Genomic DNA, 19,324 nt, shown 5'->3' with positions numbered 1-19,324 from the left:
TGATTGGTGGTGATGTGGCATAAAACACTTCTGGAAGGTTCTTGATCAGGAACCTGAAAGCAATGCATTTCTTATTTTATAGCTCATAAAAATCACCACTTGGTGGAATGTAATGGACGTCTATTAGACACGATTAAAGTTTGTGTTTTGTCTATGGAGAAATTTCAAAAAATGATAATAAAAGAAAAATCTGACAATAGTCAAGGTCAATTTTTAGACCATCCATCGTAAAACATTGCCTTCACGTGAAAGGCTGAAGGCTTTTTGGTTGCGTCTTCCATTCCCCATCAAACACGCTTCTCTCTGATTGGCCAGCATTGCACGATGCGTTCAAGATCACCTGATTTTCCGATTTCCAAAGACATTTGCAGATGTTGACCCGCTGTTTGCTTCAAGTGATGTTGCATGCATGGAAAATGGGAAAATGCCACTTGGGCTTCTTTTGACTCTGGTCCTGCTGACTAAAGACACACACACACTTGATTTTGCATCATTTTCCAGCCAAGAAAGGGCAGACAGAGCTGATAAAAAGTTTCCCCTTACATCACCACTCTTTTCTCTTTTTGCACGTTTTTCATCAGCCCTCTTGACCCAGCCCCCTTCCCACACACGCGTACACAAAAACACACAAACACACTCACTGTCAATTCGTCATTGTTTAGAGGAGCAGTGTAAACTGGCTACATAATTTCCATGACTTCAGGCTCACACACACACAAGCATCATACCGCCATAAAGTGTACGTCAAACACACACTAATGCGGCAATATGAGTGCACAGAGTGTCACGATATCACACCAGCGGAGTCTGTCTCGGCTTCGCAGCTTTGAAGCAGCATTATCTGCACACACATGGTGCACGCATGCCCGCTGGCAATGCGCTGTTGTTGCTTGATAAGCAACGCACCTGACAGCCTTCCTTAACCTCGCATCCGAGCCTGTTCTGACCGACTTCACCGTCGAGTAATAATCACCAGTGTTGGCCACGTGCAAAATGTCATATATTTCACGAGTCAGCAGCAATGAGATGATGACGGGTAAAAAAAAAAAAAGTAACAGCAGTATTGTGATATCGTGGACAGAAATATTTAAATGGACCTAAAAATGCCACTTGTTTTACAGATTTATTATTATTATTTATTATTATTTATTCAGGCTTTTTTTTTAATATATAGACATACCCACAAAATTTCGCATTGAAAAAAAAAATCACATCACTGCAAGACAAAAGAAATCAAAATTTTACAAAAGAAAATACTGACACTCAACCTTTTTGTCAGTCTACAGAGTATATACTGAATTATATATGCTATAATCTGGCATAATTCTGCAATTCCCGCCCATTGTATGCTAACACAGAGGGCCTAGCCCGTTAAGTGTTTTGTTATGCTCTATGTTAAAGAGTCTTGTTCCCTCCGCTTTGATGAGGAAGTGGTGCAACGCTCCATCAGGGAGCATTAATATTATATCGCCACACACACAAAGCATCCACACACACCGCTAAAATCCAGTATGCCTTCAAGCCGATGCAGTTAAACACACACTAGGCCGCCTGCCGCATCACTTCACCGTCGAGCTATGTGGCGAGCATCTTTCCGTTTGTTCTGCCACAGTGTGTGCATATGCGTGTGTAATTCCACACACTCAGACACGCAGGGAAGTAAAAAGTTTCCATGTTTAGGCTAACTTTTAGCTTTAACATGACAGATGTGGACGGCAGCACACACGCACGTACACACATGCGCGGGGCTGCTATTTTTAGCCTGTTTTATGTCTTTGTGTGCATAAGTGTGTGGTGGGGGGGGGGGGGACACTTGGTCATTTATAAATGAGTGGAAAAGAAGTAAGCGCACGCATTTGTGCAAACACACACAAAGGCAGAGTTTGCTGCTGAGTTCAAGGCTTAATTTTCCAGTGGGACTTTTCTCAATCTGCCATGTTCTGCAGAAACATTTTGGGACGCTAAAAAAGACAAGAAAATGTTGTATGACCAAAGTCTTGAGGTGGCCTTAACTTTTATTAGGGTTACATTTTTGGGCCATTTATGTTTTCTTGACTAAAATAAAAAAATTTCAAACAAAAGTAGGAATTTGCCGCAATTGTGCTCCATTTTTTTTAATCAATTTCATGATCGTCAGTAATTTCGTAATGTCGTTTCTTTCCTATAGTTCTGCAAACAGTGCACGTAAAATACATTGAGACAGTTATCCTCCTTTTCATGCAAGCACAAAGAGTTTCAAGGAAGCCAATTTGATGCTTTTCCTTAACAGACAACATTCTTCAAGGGAAAACCCAAACGAAATCACTCATGACAGATTGGGGTTGAAAAGAGTCTCGAAGAAAGAGAATGACAACATCTAGTAAGAGGAGCATTGCCTTATTGAGTGTGACGCAGCGGTGTGCAAATATGTAAAGAGCTCGCCGTGACAATAATTAATATGTAACAATTTCAAGGAAAGCTGCTGTGCGAACAGGCATTGCCGCTAAAATATTCACGTCGCATATTGGATAAGAAGCCGGGAAGGAAATTGCATGGCAGGGCCAGAGGTGTTGTTTGACACTATCATCCGATAGACTTGCCGCCTGTTCAACTCAAATCGATGTACAATAAACCAGATGGCGTTTTAAAATGTGAAACGGTGCTAAATTAGCACAAGCTATGTATGCTAAACTAAAAAGTGGACTGTTTTCAAGTGAAGTTGGATACTTGGTTGAATGACTAAACATGTTTTCATTGGTTGTTCAGTTACATTTAAGCTAACAGGCTACAAGCTAGCAATTTCATCAACCACGTCAGGAAAGCAGCTTGTCCAGAAGTCACTTTCAAGTGGCTCTCAGGCGGACGCACTTCCAGCCCAGCGTCCTGTTAGGCGATCGATACAGCAAGCCGGTGATTTCATTTATCCGGCCGTCGCGGTAACAGACTGTCTCTATCCCGCCTCCATCTTTCCGCGCTGTTCTTTCTCTCTCCAGCAGTTTCCCGGCATCCATCCGTGTGCTTGTGCACATGTATGATGTGCGTAGGCGGCCGCCCTGGAGGAATCAACAAAATTCCAGTGAAAGCTTTATTTTGATTTGACCGTTTATAATTTGCTCTTTGACAAGAAGTGTGTTTATTTCCATGTCGGAGGCCGATGATGAAATGGGTGCGTGGATGTAATCAGCGCCATTCATAGTATATTTCAATTAAGATTCAAGGATTCAGTGATTTGTTTGTGGCGTTATTTTCTTGCCTATTTTTTGTGTTATGTTCTGGGCTCCTGATTTCAACCCCGTGTCATCCATTTGAACTGAGACTGAAGTTGTGCACTTACCTTTTTTTTACCTCCCTGCTTCCAGACATGATTAAAAACCAATCGATTGTGCACAATCGATTGCTGTCTGAGGTTTTAATTAATCCGTTTTAAAGCCTATCCCGATATGGTTACAGTTGGAAGAAATATACCGTAATTTCCGGACTATAAGTCGCGTTTTTTTTCATAGTTTGGGGGGGGGGGGCGACTTATACTCAGGGGCGACTTATATACATATATATGTTGTTTTTTTTTTCACTTTTTTGGGCATTTTATGGCTGGTGCGACTTATACTCCGGTGCGACTTATAGTCCGAAAATTACGGTATGTTTGTTGAGCCCCTAACTTTGTAAATCCTTTTTGCATTGACAGCAGTCATCTACTAATAGCGCAGCACGGTGTCTGTTAGTGTACTGTATATTTTGGCAGTTAGCAACTTTAGCCTGCGGCAATCTGAACTAGAGCTGTGTAAATGTCAATGAAAGCTGGCGTGTGTAAAAGGTTGCAAACTGTCTGGATCACCATGGCAAAATCCCAAGCTTGCTTTGTCGCCGAGTAGTTGCGCTGTATTCGCGTTTTGTTGATTTTCAAAATAACGGCTCAACTTTTGGTGTCAGGTTAGCACAAATTGTTCATTCTTTCTTGCCCTGACTTTTCAACCTTACCGCCACCTCTCCAACGTCCTCCATATTGACCGCTAGATTTTACATAAGCGGCAACAAAAGTACTCGCTATTTGTTTGCAACGCGAGTGCAGTCTTGCATGAAATTAAATCACTGTTTAATTTTGGGTCTCTCTTGCCGAGCTCCATCCTGACAAAGTGCTGTTAAAAGGGCAGTCGAGGTGGTTTGTCCTTCCTGTTCAAGTTGATCAGAAAAAAAAATGAGCTGGAAAGTGCAATTCACTTTGCCGGATGTTCATTTTTGTTTTCGAGACAATCATGTTGAGTGCCGCTTAAATGACCACATGGTGACTTGGCGCTTGTTCCAGTCAAAACGTCGAGATATTGAAAGAGGCTTCGTGATCACGGATGTTTCGGTTTGTCGTTCAAAATGGTAAAAGGTGTGAAATTACACCAGTCCTCGTTAAAGTCCCTTTGAGGGTTTTTAAACGTCTTGTGGAGGTCAACGTGTTTGGTTACATTTATCGCACAGCGAGCTCCATCAACAGTATCAATTACGGTACAAATGCAAGCAAAGCACGATTAGCTCTTAAATAGATCTACGTGTCACGCGCTTGCTGAATAAGCTCCCAGGCCTGAAAATAAAACAACTAGTGAGCGAGTGGCGGGTCAGAAAGGCGATCGATAGCGTCTAATGTGACATGAAAACGGCCTTGGCTTTATTGGTGACCGATCAATGACATCATGTCTGGACTTACTGGACGCTATCAGACCAATGGGAATCTTGATTTCAAAGGTCTTATCGGATTTCGCCGTTCTCGTACTTGCGGACGGGCTTTCGGAGTCAAGATGGCCACCGAGCGATGGCGGCTAGCTGCCGAAGCTAGCGCTGAAACACAGAGTTGAGGCAAAAAAAACATCTGGTCTTTCTATCCATACTGCATGTGAACTTTACGACTCACACATTCCATCACCACATAGCGACTTCGACACTTTGCTCCGAGAATGTAATTTTCCAGTCAATTAGCGGCACCTTTTGCCATGCTAATGGTCTAACACTCCCCGCACACCCCATCAGTCGCTGCGTCCTGGCAGTGGAGACCTTTGCCGAGCTCGCCGCCCCGCTGGGGGACCACCTGTTTGTTCTGGCTATTGCACAGCGGAATTCCGATTATTATGCATGTAACTCAGTTTGAAATCAGCACGCCGATTGGTTTTCATTCAATTCTGTTGTCAGTCTTGAATGGATTTGCTTTCTAATTAATTCTTTTCAGAGATATAGAATCATGAATAATTTAGACGGGAATTTCACGATTTGAATCTAGATCACGTGGTATATTTCCATAGATAAACAATCTCGCTGAAGAAAACAAAATCTTGGCTTCACATCACTGACTTTCCGCAGTACATATTATTTGGAGGAAATTGAACTTCCTCCAGGGAGAAATATCATCCTTTAGGTTTGCTACTTTCTGTTCCTAAACTTGTCTGCGGGCTTTATTGGGGAACTGGCAGGAAATAAAAAGTAAAACTCCAAATTGAAACTGAAGAACGTGCCGGCGTGGCAGGATTTGGTCGTGTAGCAGCCTGTAAATGATCTTTCATACAAGATGTTCTAAATTACCTGAGAGATTGTTGACATGGCTCTCGGTGCTGCTGTTTTGGTTAGCAACATTATTCAAATAACCCCTGGACAAGTGTGATGTTCTATTTAAAAAAAAAATAATAATTAAATGTTGACATCTTTTACCTCATGCTTTTATATTTAGTTTCACATGAAAAGGGCAAATTATGGCTAACCATGACTCAGCAAGTCAGCCCTGCACTTTAAATTGGCTCTGGGGGGGGGTGGACATCCGGGATGCTTTTTTTTTTCCTTTTTCTTTTTTTATTTTACAATGACTGCAGCAATTTAGCGCACCTCTGCGTGTCAGGGATGAGAGCCGGGGGGGTTGTGGCTGGGAGAAATGAGAGGTAGCGTGTCGGTGGTGGCGGTAGAAGCGATGGGGGTGAAGCTGAGGTCTGAGAGCAGATGGGACAGGATAATTTTGGAGGAGCTAATGAAACAAAAAACAAAGATGAAACCATTGCTCACACAATCAGAAAAGTGGACACCTGCAACCCCCCCCCTCCATTCACTCAGCTTGCCCACCTTAGTTGTACCTAGCATCCAATAAGCTTCCCTTAGAAAGATTCTTCCGCACGCAAGTAAAGTTTCCAGCTGCCACCGCCCGCGGTCCTTCTGTAAAAATAGAGGCAAAACAAATAAACAGAAGGTTCTTTTTCAAACAGGGAGTTTCTTTCAGGTCACCCGAGCCACTGGAGCAAAAGTTTTTGGTGCTCACTTAAAGACAGAATTGCCAGAAAGATGTCTCGGCCATGTTGCATAATACTAGCTAATTAGCGTATGAATAAATTAGTCTTTGCTAATCGATTAAATACCTTTTTTAAAATAAAAGTGGTGAAAATGGTTGGAATTTCAGCGACTCAATCGTAAATATCCAATTTCTGCTCTGTCAACTTGAAAGAACGATTAGAATGATTTGTCGTTGTGGCACGCGACAGCTAACAAAAACGGACATGAGTTGCGGCAGTGTTTTCTTAGCATGATGTCATCGGCATGTCAAGCGGTACAAGGCATCACGCAACTCCGATTGGGGCCAGCTCGTCTCCAGCCACGACGGGCTGATTGACAGGTGTCTGTTGACTTGGGGGTGAAGTGAGCGGAGCGTTTGTCACAAGCGGCTTCCGTCACTGTCATGTAATGAGGATGCTGACTGTTACTCTTACTGGACGTTATTCTGGTGAGACGCTGACCTGACAACGGTGCCTTAAATTAAAAATTTCCAAGTGGAGCAAATTTCGAGGGCTATGAATTGAGGAGTCTGTTTACGAAAAATATCTTTTGACGTTCTTCTTTTGACATTTAAAAAAAAAATCATCGCATTACTCTCATAATGGCTCTGCCGAATGCTAACTTGTAAAAAAAAATAATCTTACAGGAAGTTTTAATATTTTTGACTTACCGTTTTTTTCCATGTATAATGCGCCCCCGTGTATAATACGCACCCTAAAAATGGCATGTTGATGCTGGAAAAAAGCATGTACCCATGTATAATACGCACCTAAATTTTGACTCCTACTTAAGTCCATAAACGTGAAATTATTTCAGAAAAAAGATTATTGAAGGACAATAAATTATTTACATTTTGCGCATTATACATGGAAAAACGGTAGTTTGATTTCATTCAATGATGATAATAATAATAATAATAATAATTCATGCCATATTTTAAGCATTACCATATTTTGGAGCGTATTTCTAATCCACAATGTGCTGTCTCATCTCTTATGCATTGTGTGTAAAATCCGTTTGGGAGGAAAATCCTCCGGTTCACCGCATTAATGTGAATTCAGAAGGCAATGAAAGTCGGCTAATCCCCCGTCAGCCTCTTACTGAAGTCGGCCCGCTCGATGGAGAAGCCACTCCGCTTGCCGCCGAGAGATCAATAAAAGGAGAAAGACTATTTCTGATCAATAGAGAAGCTCATCTATTATCCACGGCAGCCGAGGGAAAGAATGGCCCGTCGCAAGCTCAAAGGAAAATTCGAAATTCACTTTTCATTCGTCTTTTGTCGAGCATGATTTGAGGTGACGTGCTGCTGAGCCTGCGTTAGTGAGTGGAAGCGTGCAGGAACAGGAAGCAGGTGATGCAAGTCAATCAATGTCCCATCGCTGACCTCGTTGAACCTTGAAGACAAAGGATAAATTTGACTTCAGAACAATTCACCTCGTTTTAACCTCGACAACCTTTGCTAGCATCCCAAACGCGAGCGTTATGTTAAACTGCATTTCAAAGGCGCGTCTTTTTTTTTTCTCCCAATCGCTTGTCGGAGCCGAGACTCATTTGCATAAACCACATTGAGGATCGAGGTTTAATTAGCATAATATAGAAGCCTTTAGCCATAATAATTAACCTTTTTGATTTTTGATTGACTCCATTTTAATCACAATCTCAGGTTGCTCGGGAAATGTCAAACTCTGCTCTGCAGATATTTTGACTTTTTCCATTTGCCATTTTTCACTGAAAATTATCTCTCAGGAAATGTAAATGGCAAATGCAAAGGTTGATTTATTGTCTTTGCAATTACGATTATTATGTTTTTATTTATTTATACTCAGTACTTATTTGTTCCTGAAAAATTGAAACATGATTGCGAGACAAAAAAAAAAAAATCTTTCTACCTCTGGCTGTCGTGCGCTTAGTTTTTTGCGCAAACAATCCAAGCTTTATGAGCACACCCTCGAACCAATCGAAGTTTGATCCTATCACGACATCTCAGCGTCAAACTTGTTTGTAGGTAGCTGCTGGAAAATGCTATCTCTTCTATGAGATTCTAATCGATTGGATTCCATTCCTCTATGTGATTGTCCGTCCGCGGCGCGCTAACCACAAGCTCCATCTGTCGCCTCGGGCAGTGTAACTCGATTGCGTCTCCGGGGAGACGGCAGCCAGAGTTTGCTCAATGCATGTTTATGAAGGAGGGTTATCTGTGTTTGTTGAGAAACCACAAAACACACTGAGTGGGGGGAAAAAAAAAGCTCAGTCTTGCCTTGTTTACAGCCCAATAATTCCTGTCTTCAAGTTTGACCGAGCGCTAAATTGCACCTGCGTTTAAATCGCTGATCTCAGCGAGACGTTTTTTTTTTGACAACTGGATGCTTTGGGAAAAGTTTTGGCGAGTCATTTTTTTTCTGTCAGTGACTAAGTGCGGTCATGTACATCACATCCCGGTCGATAGTTAGCCGTTCCACTTGACATTGATGTCCTCTCGACATCTCTTGACGTGGCGCTTCCGGAGCCATGACGTCAAAGCAGGCTAAATTGCTTCTGGAGAGCTGATCTCATATCTCTCATCATCTCGCCCACCAGTTTGCATTTTGAGATGTTTCGTTGACATTAAATCAAATCCATGTCGGCCCTTTTTCGAGTCCATCTGTAAAACTTTGCCGCAATTGAGTGTTATGTTTGGGACCCAGGATACTTGCAGCTGGAGTTTTGACACTGGTTAGGTAAGAATATCCAGACACGCAAGCACGTGGCCTCTTGTTGTTTTGGTGTGTGCTCATTAGCGGTTAGCTAGTATGAAAACATTCAAACATGACTTTGTTCCACAGCCTGGCCATCTGGCACCGCTCTCCTCCTCTGCTCACCTACAGCATGTTTGCTGGCCTAATTGCAATTAAAACCTGCGCATTGGTAGTGTGTGTGTGTGTGTGTGTGTGTGTGTGTGGGTGTGTTTGTGTGTGCACCGCTCTCATCAACCTTGACCGGATTAATTAAATTAAGTAAACTGTCTCCTGGAATGAGTCTTAACAGTCTCCAAGCACTTATTTTGCGGAGTTACTTTAGTGAGTATTCATTTCTTTAAGACGAGTCTCCTAGCTTAATGCTAACAAAGAATGCAAAACATTATTGACAGGCTATGGAAACTAGCATGAATGTCATAGTATTATAACAAACATGGGAATGGATATTTGAACACAAAAGGTGAAGCAGCTCATGTAGACAGACAATATAATAAAAATTCACAGGTATATATTCTTCATCCAAAGAATTACCCTGACCAAAAAATAATCAATAGAATGGATTAATCGCCTATTCTTCAACCTTTTCGCCTTGCTGAATACGATTGAAATTTTGTCCAATTAGATATTAACCATGTGACTTTATTATGCACCAACCAGATGTTACATCAACACATTTGTTCACACCCAGAGGTGCTCGACATCTGGACAAAACACACACACACACCCATTGACCAAGACGCACACACAGAAAGGTGAGGATACCTAATAAGGACATCACTTAGAAAACAGCCCGACAGCTTCCTGGCAAGTCGGTGGAAGTTATCATCATGTTATACGGTGTGTGCACGTGCACACGCACACAGACACACACATTTGTGTGCTTCCAATCAAGATTTACAAGCGTACCACTGACATTTCCGATGTGTGTGTCCGTGTGTGTTAGGGAGTCCCCGGGATGTTCCAAAAGGCCTTATTTGGTTTGCAAGCCATACTTCAGATAGGGACAAAGATAGAAAAGACATCAGGGGGAAACTCCCTATGAGGATGAGCCGAATAAAATAATCGGAATAACACAAAGGGACTTTGAGAGAGACAGACGTAGCATCTGTTTATGACTCCATCGACTGTTTTTCATTATGCCGTCCAATAAAGACGAGCAGTCCCGTAATGTGATTTTCACAGGACTGCCAGGCATCACAAATCGAGTATGAGCGACGGAAAACAGTGCGCAAAACAGAAGCCTCTGTGAAAATAAGGCTTTTATGTATCTTGAAGGACCTCCAAAGTCAAAATTGCCTGAAATAGGGCAAAATTCTTGGGAAAAACATTGAGTTCCGTGAGCTCGTTTGGAACTTGAAACGTCCAAAACTCAAGGAAATGTTTCCTATTGAAATGAATCGAAATGCAATTAAAATGAAGTCGTTTTATTTCAAGCAAAGGAGAAAAATAAATTAGAATTGTAAATCAGACCTTTGCAGGAGGGAAAAATAATAATATTTAAGGCCATAAGGCCATTCCTTTCTCTTGCAAATGAAAGACATCTCTTGGAGTTTCATAACAATAAACAAAAGATTCCCACAACACAATGAATATCAAAAAAAAAAGTGTAAATGCACTCATGTGTGAAGTTGTGCAGCTGCCATGTTTAAATGAGCTCCGCCGTACAGCTGCGGACACGAGAGACAAGCGGAGCGGCGCGTCAATGCGCGCCTTAATTAATTTGGAAGTTCAACTGTAGCGCCGCTTCCCAGGTGTGAATATTTGCGTGAGCTCATATGCTCCTTATTAACCCCTGAAAAGACCACATTGTGTTGTGTGTTTGTGTTTGTGTGTGTATAACCTCATTAGCCTGCCACTGACACAATGTTGTTGCGGTTAGCTTCTGTGGCTAACGACATTATCAGCTTGTAAAAGCACACTTGAATGCAAATGCCGCACTTCCTGTTAGTGTGTACGGTTGTTCTTCCACTCCGTGGTTAGCTCTGAAAAAGCTGTGCGGTTTCTGTGCTTTTTCTGTAATGCCTATAGGTGGCGCCAAAGTCTTGCTTAAAAGGAAAGTAGTAGTGATTCAACTGGGAGGATGACATCTTTGTATGTCAGGAAGGAGCCAAGTTTAGCCTGGGCTGTAAGAGGAAGTTACAAAGAGTCTTCGCCGTGAGTTATAATACTTCTGCTGCATTTTTTTGCTGAATCAAATTATGAGTCAATTATGTGTACACACGATTAAAAAATGGCCGCATACGACCTGCAAGTGCACTAGAATATAGTCGTTGCGTTCACAAGTTAGCCTACGATAAATCTGTTCTGCGCAAACAGTGACTTGCAGCCTGAGAACACACACACACGGAGTCAAACTTAAAATAAAACCTTGGCTTCCCAAACTCGCTTTTTCCGATCCAAATATGTCATGGAGGGGCGAGGTTTGCCATGATCAAATTGTATTATAATAATAATGATTGTGCTTTACAACTTCCTGCTTGACTTTGTGCTGGGGAGAGTGTTTACATTCATGTGCATCATAAATCCCCCCCATGTACAAGTACGTTATTCAATCTGTAAGTATCGCAACAGCAGAGGAAAGAAAAATATTGTATCCCACTTATAGATAGTAGTATAAATAAAGATACCGTAATTTCTGGACTATAAGTCGCACCGGAGTACAAGTCGCACCAGCCATAAAATGCCCAAAAAAGTGAAAAAAAACATATATATGTATATAAGTCGCTACTGAGTATATATATATGAAATGAATGCAATAACGTACACATAAAAGGTAATTATCGGACTACATAATTAATGCTGTTCGTCTACTTCAAACACCGCAGTGCATTTGAAACGCTCGCAATGCTTTTAATAAACAAACAATAGCGTCACTGCATTTTTAATGCTGCTATCCCTCATACAAGTCATAAAATCCAGTGCATTTAACAGCCCTAAAATGCAATGAATACATATTTAATGTACTTAATTTACCTACACGTTTCTATTACTGTACATCAATGCACATATGATTACAGATCTTACAGAATGAATCAACAGTACAATCAGAAAAGTACAATCGCACAGATTGCAATAAAATCCACATTGCAATAGTAAACTTCATTGTTCTTTTTTTTTTTTCCCTCCCTCCCCTCACTCCATACAGTGACAAGGTATCGCTATAAATACCCGAAAGGTGCTAATGTGTGAAAAGAGACGCGAGGAAGGAGAAGTGATACGTCTCAGCTGCTTCAGAGCGGCCAGATGGAGACCATTTGTCAGGGATGTAAACACACAGGGGTGCACCTTTTCAAGCCCAGATTCCCTCAAAGTGTGTGTCTGTGCGTGTGTTTGTGTTGCCATGCATGAAAGAAGGCACCACTGTCTTCAATCCTGATAAGGATCAAGTGTAGTGTGGAAAAGTGAGGATCACCCGCGGGGAATCAAATTAAGATGGGACCTCCATTCTTTTTCCCAATGGGAACTAGTGAGAAGAAAACTTTGTCTTACGAATAATTTTTTCCCCCGCTACAGCTACTGCCGACTAGTCGAGTAGCCTCACTAGTAAAATGGAGTTGTCCTAGAGTCGTTGAAAAAAAATTATCTTCACTAGTAGGACAACTTTGGCATACAACTTGTACTTAGACCTTAAGGTGGATCTCAAGGATATCGAATAAATGATGGCTTTTAACACACACATTTGTGCGGACGCGTGCACACGGCAGCAAAGAGTCGCTGTCTTCATCGTATATATGATCAGATGATTGAATGCAGGCGCTTAGACAACGCTTACTGCAAACAATGTGGGCTACTGTCAAATATTATACGCACAAGTTTGTGTTACTTAGTGTGTTTGTGTGTGAGCAAAAGACTTGACACGCGCACATTGGTCTGGAAACAATCTTGTTCGCCCTTGTTAGCGGAGCAAATATCCCGTCGCCATAACAACACACAAGCCAACGCGCTGGTCACGTGCAGAATATGCGCCTCATCTTTTTTTCGTACAGTCCGCACGATGATGAGTGTGTGCGTGTGTGCCGTCTGGGAATGTGTATGTGGTCATGTGCAATGTCTGCCAGCTTCAACAGACAAGTCACCATTCCCGAATTTAAGGGGGGGAAAAAAAATAGCCCGCCCGCCACCCCATTGGTAATTTCTTGCCACGTAACTAATATGGACGACGACCTGATCTGACCGTTTTCCACATGACCTCACTAGATTCCACCACGTGGTACTTCCACTAGCGCCGGACGAGCGAGACTACTTTTACACGCTTACGTTTCAGTTCAGATTCCGATTTTGATTCCTCATTGAGGGCAAGTGGGGCAGTGACCCACCAGATCCACCAAATGGCGCTGCAGTGACCCTCAACGCTGCCATCTACAGGACGGGAGGCATTTTTAGTTTCGTTTATATTGATGCGGTTCTATTGACAGCTACGAGTGAGCGTGATTGTGTTTGATCCTAATCGTTCAACATGAAGATCCACGTCGAGGGTAATTGATTAAGCTCGTACACGATAGTTTGATTATGGCTCGCCCTGACATGCCCCCTCCATTACCTTCACTAAATGGTATTCATTGCCCCTCGACACCTCCTTTATACATCACAGACGTCCTCCATCCATCCTCGATATCTCCTTTAAACCAAAAGTGTCCTCCTATCCGAAAATGTTCTCATTGCCTATTAAGAGCAAGTCCACAAACTGTTCATTTCTCCTCTCGACCTTCATCTTTCCTTTGCCTTTTCTTTATCAATCCTGCATTTATCCGCAATCCATTATTCCACCCTCCTCCGATCTGCCTCCCATATCCTTTCTCCATTTGTCATCCCTTCTTCTCCCATCTATCATCCATCGTTTCACTGTAAGTCCTTCATCCTTCCAGAATCCATCATCCCTTCTTCCATTCATTCCTTAACCCGTTCACTACCAGCTCTACTAAAATTGACATCTATATCTGTCAATAGTAGCCAACGTGTTCATTTCTCACCTGTTCATCCTCCGTCATCCCTTCAGTTGCCGTGAGAGCAGCAGTCTGTCAGTGGTTGGCTTCTTCTCCAATCCAGAAGGTTCTCCGTCTGCTCTTATGGGACATTTATAAACGAGCGCGGCCGCCCTCTAATAGGTTAATCCCCACTGCTTTGTGCGCGAGCTGGTAATTTACAGGATTAAAGTCCGCTTTGTTTGAATCAAGCGGCACATAGATCAACCTGCGTGTGCGTAATGAGCTAATGAGAGAGCTGTTACACGTCTTCCGCCGCCATGACGATTAAGTCCATTAAAGTGGCTCCAAACCGCAACATCTTGTCTTAATGCATTCTGTTGTTTGCTTTAGTATCATCATCGCGTATACAAACCGACAATTATTTTTTTAGGCCAGATTATAAGCGTTCTTTCAGATGGTCCCTGTCATGGATTTGGATCTGGGGTGTTTATGGTCACAGATGGAAGGACACACATAAACATGCTCGCTGGATAGTATTCGAGAGACATGCTGGATTTTATCGAGTGTTTTGTTAGTTATCGGCCATGAAAGCAATTCGAATTGTTGATGGGGAACTTGCTTAAGATCTTTGTCTTCTCCTTTCTGCATTTTTATATGATCTCAAAGTCTAAACTGTGCTGCCACTTGCCAGTTCTGATTCAGCCAAACCAAATCCCATTATAACTTGCCTAATTTTGTTACAAAAGCAAACCAGCCTTGAGGAACATTATCGTTCCCGGTGGTTTGGCGGCTCTGTGCTCCCATTTAATCTCATTAAATTCCACCTGAGGCTGAATCGTGACCTTGTAAAACAACGGTCTGTTTTGGACCGCATTTTTAAAGTGATAGTAAGGCATGTCGTACAATATGGCTGCAAATATATTTGGCTGGATTGTTGGTGGAATGTGGCCATTTCCCACATGTACTATGGCAAAGTTTAAATCCAAGACTAATTTGTTCATATATGGGGGGGGGGGGGGGGGGGGGGTTACGGATGACTCATTTTTGAATTGTAAAACCATCAAAAATGAGATTTATGACATCTTAAACATTCTGTTCCTTTTGCCCAATAATAGTTGAACACTTTACGGTGGGAAATCCCAAACTTCCTGTTTCCTCTTAATTTTCCAGCCTTTTCCTCACTTTTCTCTTTGCTTCTCTTTCCCCTCCCTTTCTCTTCCTCCTTGCCGGCCTCCCTCCTCCTCTTCAGTAAAACCATCAACGTGAAAATAATTGACGACGAGGAGTACGAGAAGAACAAAACCTTCTACGTAGAGATCGGAGAACCTCGCCTGGTGGAGAGCGACAACTCCAAAGGTCGGCAGGAGCCTCATTGAGCGAATCACCGCCTTGTGCACCACACACTCCTCCTCGTCCGTATGTGTGTGTGTGTGTTTTGTGCATTCATTTGTGCCATGTTGTTTGTTTTTATACCATGCATGCATTTACCATCCCCCCTCGGTGTGCGTGTGTGTTGTGCTGCGTGGTGTGTGTTCCATACAGGAAGAGCATAACGATTAGGATCTTAGACCGTGAGGAGTACAATAAGCAGTCCTCCTTCTACCTTCTACTCGAAACCCCCCAGTGGAGGAGAGGCAGCGGGACAGAGTGGACAGGTGTGAGACCCCCCCCTTGCTCCCTCAATCAACTGGCCAACCTGTTTATACTACCAAATTGGAATCTAATTTGAATCAACACCAAATTTACACTGATCATAACCAAAAAAAAATGGAGTCCAGCAGCTTGATCAAATGTTGCATTAAATTTGTTTTTTTTTATTATTAGTAGTACCGTAATTCTCGGACTATAAGTCACGTTTTTTTTTTCATAGTTTGGGTCGGGGGCGATTTATACTCCGGTGCGACTTATAGTCCGAAAATTACGGTAGTATTTAATGACAGTCCCATGTTATTGACTTTGAAATAATGAAAAATGAAACTTGAAAAAAATCTGAATCCAGCATCTGAATTATTGTTAATAATAAGAATAATAAAACAGTACAAAGCAGTTTTATGTTTAATTATAATACATCATAATATATTTTTTAAATGAAGTCACCTTTTCACATTTTCTAAGCGTCAGCCTACGAATAATGACGACCACTTTTCCGTGATTTTCATGACCTTTCGTTGCTGATTGGCTGCGCAAAACAGGCTCTTTGATTGAGGTTTAGCACTTCTCCTGCTTCTCTTATTTATTTATTTTTATATATAAACAAAAATCAGTGTTTTTTCTTCTTTTCCTCCTTTGCTTCCCTTCAGAGGTTTGCTTGAGTGGGAATCACACCTGTCCTCTCATCTTCCTCCATTTTCTCCTCCTGGCTTTTTTTTTCTTTCTTTCCTTCTCCCCACCACTCGGGAGCTTTCAAAAGCTCCTTGTGCAAGATATGAAATCTGCTGCTGGGGTTTCAAATGTCAGAGCTTTCTCACTGTGACATTTATAAAGTATACACAGGTGGAATGTGCAGAGAAGGTGGGCGCAAAAACCCACAATCACATAAAGGTTGTTTGTAAGAAGAAAAAAATATCACAAGAGGGTGACGCAAAGTCTAAAACACACATTAAATATTCACAAGTGTCTTATACTAAATTCCTCTATGACATTTTTGATGTTCAACAATGTTGCGTCAGTAGTAAGTCGCGTGTCTTCAAGTGCTGCAGTGCTTTGTGGGTATTTAATCTCTGTTTTATGGTCTGCTTCGAGCTCAAGATTGGTCCCACACACACATTTTTTGATGACCTCCATCTCACATACCCACGTACTTGCGTGTCATCGAAAAAGTCATCAGATGAGCTCGTCATATCATCGTGGTCATCAAGGACTGCCTTAAACCTAATTAGTTTTGACATCTAATGTGATCTAATAGTTTGGGCTGTCACTGGCTGTGTTGTGTTTTTTTTTAATAAATGGTCAGCCATTTCAAACATTTCAATATGGCTGATCATCCAAGTCTGAATTTTGCCTTCAAATAGATGTTAGACGAGACATGAAGAACGAGTTTAATTTCATTTTCAACCGACAGGTGAGGTCAAACACACGCGACTTGTGTGTGAGGGAGACGTTTGCGGATGACCTTGTGATATTACACGTTGAGTTTGAGTTTATGAAGAAAGAAAAAAAGACTAGGGAGTGCAAAAGGCAAGAGGCTGAAAGTGCAGTGTGAGGAAGGAACAGCCCTGAGAGGGGGAAACAGCCCAAAACACATGGGTCAAGACCCACACACACACACACACACACACACACTGATTCACACACACGCATCCAGCACATCTCAGTGGGAATATACGTGACAGATTTTGTCTGACAGCAATGTCCTCTCGCCCTCCTTTTTCCTTGTGTGTGTTTGTGTGTGTGCCTTGTGTGTATATGTGCGCGTGCGTGTGTCCATGTTGTGTTGCATAACATCAGTGTTAGCATCTGCTAATTGTGTGAACACCCACTTTCTCACATTCTTCTCCTTCAATAGTTCTCAACTGATTCAAATTATTTTCACCTTCTAAAAATTCCTACTTTCCAACAATATTATGTTTTCCTTGAGGGAAAAAAAATAGCTCAAATATTTTACGAAGGACAATGCTCAGAATGCGAGTTTGCCAATTCGCCTATTCGGTGTTTCGATAATAATTCTGCGTCAGCATTTAAACACAACAGAAATTACATTCTCCTGCACCATGACAAAAAACGAATGATAGTCCACCTCCTGCAGTTTTCACAGCCATCAAGTGTCATTCAGCCGCTCGCTATGAGCGTCTGTGGACATTTTAAGCCTGCATTGTTAGCTAATGTGTGCTCAAACAGGCGGCGACAGCTCTTTAGTGGTGCGGCGTAACCTGGAGGGTCTCATTGTCACCATGGCCACCAGCGCTTTAACTTTAATCACTACTTTGTTGCCCAGCAGTTATTTTCTACTTGCATTTTATCCGCTAAACACAACTAAATAAACTTCATCTAACATTTAAAATGTCATAAGGCAAAGCGTCATAGCTAGCTTGCTAATTTCCATGCTTGCAGCAAAACATTTATTTTTATATGTACCGTATTTTCCGGACTATAAGGCGCACCGGACTATAAGGCGCACCTTCAATGAATGGCCCATTTTAAAACTTAATCCTTATATAAGGCGCACCATTAATGCATTATGTCCGATTTTTAATCCAAATCAAATCATTCTCCATTTTTTACTTTTTTATTTCAACTTCAGATGCAACAAATGACTTTATAATCACAAAATAATGATCCATAGTCTTTTTGATTCATGATTCATAGTCTTCAGCAGGCCACTCATGCTTGATTTCATGACACAACGCTTCGGGCCAGTTTGAATTTAGGTTAGGTTTTTAGGTGCGCCTTATAGTCCGGAAAATACGGTATTTAAAATATTTTGTAAACGTGCTACTTCAATACTTTTGACTAATTACAGGGTTTTTGTATGTCACATTACGTGAGAATGTTGTAACATTTGCGAAGGTTTTGCTTCAGTTGCTAGCTAAAGTGTTGCCTACGCCATGCATAGGCAAAAAGCTAGCTTGCTAATTGCTATGCCAACAGTTGAACAGAACCAAACGAAAGCTGACATTAATTCAAACTGTCAATCATTTTCCCTCCAGGTTGATGCCACTGTCTTTTATACGTTAATTTGTGTTGTGTTTGTGCAGAGGAGAAGCTGCAGCAGAAAGAGGAGGCGATCGTGGAGGAAGAAGAAGCTCTGACGGGGATGGACGAGGAGGAGAGGCGCATCGCCGAGATGGGTCGCCCCATGCTGGGAGATCATGTCAAACTGGAGGTGGTCATTGAGGAATCCTACGAGTTCAAGGTAAGGCTGACAAAGTTATGACTAGACGTGTATTTTCTTCGGAATATTTCCTCAAAGCAGCCTCTCCTTTAATTTATCCTCAGCAAATGGATCACCTTATTTTTTTTTTCCTCTCACTTCAGGAAATAAACATTTTTAATGTCGTTCTTTAAAAAGTGCTTCTACACAAATTGACATTCAGGCGAAAACGATGCAGTTATGTGACTACTTACAATGGAGCATTAAGCCATCAAAAAGTCATCGCCGTGGCAACAATGACGCCATTCCACTCCATGATAAACAAGTGGTGAGATGAGGCTGTTTCTTCCAATCTTGGGATGCCAAGGGCTTTTTTTTTTCTTTCTTTTTTAACACCTGACAAAGTGTTTTGTGATTGCTGCATTTAAGACACAACACACACATATCCCGCAATCACACAAAGTGTCACAGAGATTGAGTATATTGTTAAGGGGAATCAATTGTTACTCTTTTGACAAGTGAAAAAATGAGTTCATGAAATAGCACACAATTTCCCCCATTTCACATTGCCCACATCTGTCTGT

At 41.8% G+C, this 19,324-nt stretch overlaps 1 protein-coding gene across 6 annotated transcripts in view; it reads left to right on the top strand.

Annotated features, from left to right (window-relative positions):
- The window catches only part of slc8a1b (solute carrier family 8 member 1b), an 82,863-nt gene that overhangs the window by 51,757 nt on the left and 11,782 nt on the right, over positions 1-19,324 (top strand). For 3 of the 6 annotated variants that reach the window (XM_061285063.1, XM_061285066.1, XM_061285067.1), the window contains 2 exons: positions 15,473-15,585; positions 18,625-18,782. In XM_061285063.1, the coding sequence (XP_061141047.1) occupies positions 15,473-15,585; positions 18,625-18,782 (271 nt within the window). Of the gene's footprint in view, positions 1-15,179; positions 15,287-15,472; positions 15,588-18,624; positions 18,783-19,324 lie in introns of all 6 variants that reach the window. The other 3 variants (XM_061285065.1, XM_061285064.1, XM_061285068.1) reach the window with 3 other exon arrangements.

The sequence above is a fragment of the Syngnathus typhle genome, linkage group LG8 (assembly GCF_033458585.1).
Source record: "Syngnathus typhle isolate RoL2023-S1 ecotype Sweden linkage group LG8, RoL_Styp_1.0, whole genome shotgun sequence".
Classification (NCBI taxonomy): domain Eukaryota; kingdom Metazoa; phylum Chordata; class Actinopteri; order Syngnathiformes; family Syngnathidae; genus Syngnathus; species Syngnathus typhle.
The sequence above is the reverse complement of the archived record's forward strand: the minus strand, read 5'-3'. Positions and strand labels throughout refer to the sequence as shown.